Source organism: Colobus angolensis, unplaced genomic scaffold (genome assembly GCF_000951035.1).
Source record: "Colobus angolensis palliatus isolate OR3802 unplaced genomic scaffold, Cang.pa_1.0 Scaffold39, whole genome shotgun sequence".
In the NCBI taxonomy this organism is placed as follows: Eukaryota; Metazoa; Chordata; class Mammalia; order Primates; family Cercopithecidae; genus Colobus; species Colobus angolensis.
In genome coordinates this window covers 280,108-281,901 of record NW_012117265.1, presented here as the reverse complement: position 1 = coordinate 281,901, position 1,794 = coordinate 280,108, and the positions used below count along the sequence as shown (strand labels likewise).

Here is a 1,794-nt window from a genome sequence, read left to right as displayed (position 1 = left end):
CCACCTCGCCCGGCTAGTTTTTTGTATTTTTTTTTTTTAGTAGAGACGGGGTTTCAACGTGTTAGCCAGGATGGTCTCGATCTCCTGACCTCAGGATCAGCCCATCTCGGCCTCCCAAAGTGCTGGGATTACAGGCTTGAGCCACAGCACCCGGCCTATTTATTTATTTTTAAGTAAAGACAGGGTCTTGCTCTGTCACCCAGGCTGGAGTGCAGTGAAGTCATCATAACTCACTGCAGCCTGAAACTCTGGGCTCAATTTATCCTCCTGCCTCAGCCTTCCAAGTTGCCTGGCTAATTTTTAATTTTGTAGGGATGGGGTCTTGCTATGTTGCCCAGGCTTGTCTTGAACTCCTGTCTTCAAATGTCCCTCCTGCCTCAGCCTCCCAAGTAATGAATTACAGGAGTGAGGCACCACCTCTGGTGCCCAAATGCCTTATATGTACCACTTCATTCACAACAGTTTTTAAAGTAGATGTCAGTATCCCCATTTTTCAGATGAGTAGACTGAGGCTCAGGTGAAATTATACATTACACAGCTAGAACCCAGGGTTTGAACCCAGGTCTGTTCACTGCTTATGTGATTATAGCTCCCAATCAGACCCGGTCTCTACCCCTGACTCGAACTCAGCCATGGCCGCACCAGTCACCCCTTCTGCAGAGAAGGAGCTCTCCAACCCTCAATCTTCAGACTCACCATCTCCAAATTTGCTGAACTTGGCAAAGCTCTGGAAAACAGCCCCGGCCTGGGATGTGAGTGTGACGCTGCTGTTCCAGGGTTCTTGGCTAACGTGGTGGCCCTTGATCACATTCTCCAAGTCGGGGAATTCCTGGGCAAAGATCCCTTTCAGGTGGTAGTCATAAACCTGGGGGTAGGTGTAGGTCAGCTGCTTGCCTGGAGGATAAGGGGAGGAGGAAATGCAAGATCATTCTAGGTTCTGGTCGGTAAACCCAGGACTCATCCTGTGTCCCTGACTCCACTCACCAATCTTCGCGAATTGAGCGAAGGGGAAAGACACACAGAGCAGGGTCTGCCCGTAGGTACAGGCGCTGTGAGGCCAGCTGTATGCAGCAGAGGAGGCCAGTGGAGGGAAGTCAGGTACACTGTGGACCAGCCAGAAGCCTCCGTCGCGGTCGAGGAGCAGGACACCTGGACCAAAAGAAGGCATTAGAGGAGGTTGGGCGCGGTGGCTCATGCTTGTAATCCCAGCACTTTGGGAGACCGAGGCGGACAGATCACCTGAGGTCGGAGTTAGAAATCAGCCTGGCCAACATGGCGAAACCCCATCTCTACTAAAAATACAAAAATTAGCTGGGCGTGGTGGCAGATGTCTGTAATCCCAGCTACTCAGGAGGCTGAGGCAGGAGAATTGCTTGAACCTGGGAGGCGGAGGTTGCGGTGAACTGAGATCCACCACTGCACTCCAGCCTAGGCGACGGAGCAAGATTTCATCTCAAAAACAAGTAAGTAAGTAAGTAAGTAAGTAAGTAAGTAAGTAAGTAAGTAAGTAAGTAAGTAAATAAATAAATAAATAAATAAAATTTTTTAAAAAGAAGGCAGGCCTTGTGCAGTGGCTCACGCCTGTAATCCCAGCACTTCAGGAAGCTGAGGCGGCTAGATCACCTGAGGTCGGGGGTTCAAGACCAGCCTGGTCAACATGGAGAAACCTCATCTCTACTAAAAATACAACATTAGCTGGGCGTGGTGGCACAAGCCTGTAATCCCAGCTACTCGGGAGGCTGATGCAGGAGAATTGCTTGAACCCAGGAGGTGGAGGTTGCAGTGAGCCGAGAT

The 1,794-nt window shown here is 50.3% G+C and overlaps 1 protein-coding gene across 2 annotated transcripts in view; it reads right to left on the bottom strand.

The window, feature by feature from the left end:
- Positions 1-1,794, bottom strand: part of DNASE2 (deoxyribonuclease II, lysosomal) — a 10,686-nt gene that overhangs the window by 2,795 nt on the left and 6,097 nt on the right. Inside the window, exons 4-5 of one of the 2 annotated variants that reach the window (XM_011954696.1) lie at positions 985-1,149; positions 697-894 (exon numbers count right to left, since the gene is read on the bottom strand). In XM_011954696.1, coding sequence (XP_011810086.1) covers positions 697-894; positions 985-1,149 — 363 coding nt within the window. The remainder of the gene's footprint in view (positions 1-696; positions 895-984; positions 1,150-1,794) is intronic. The other variant, XM_011954697.1, reaches the window with a different exon arrangement.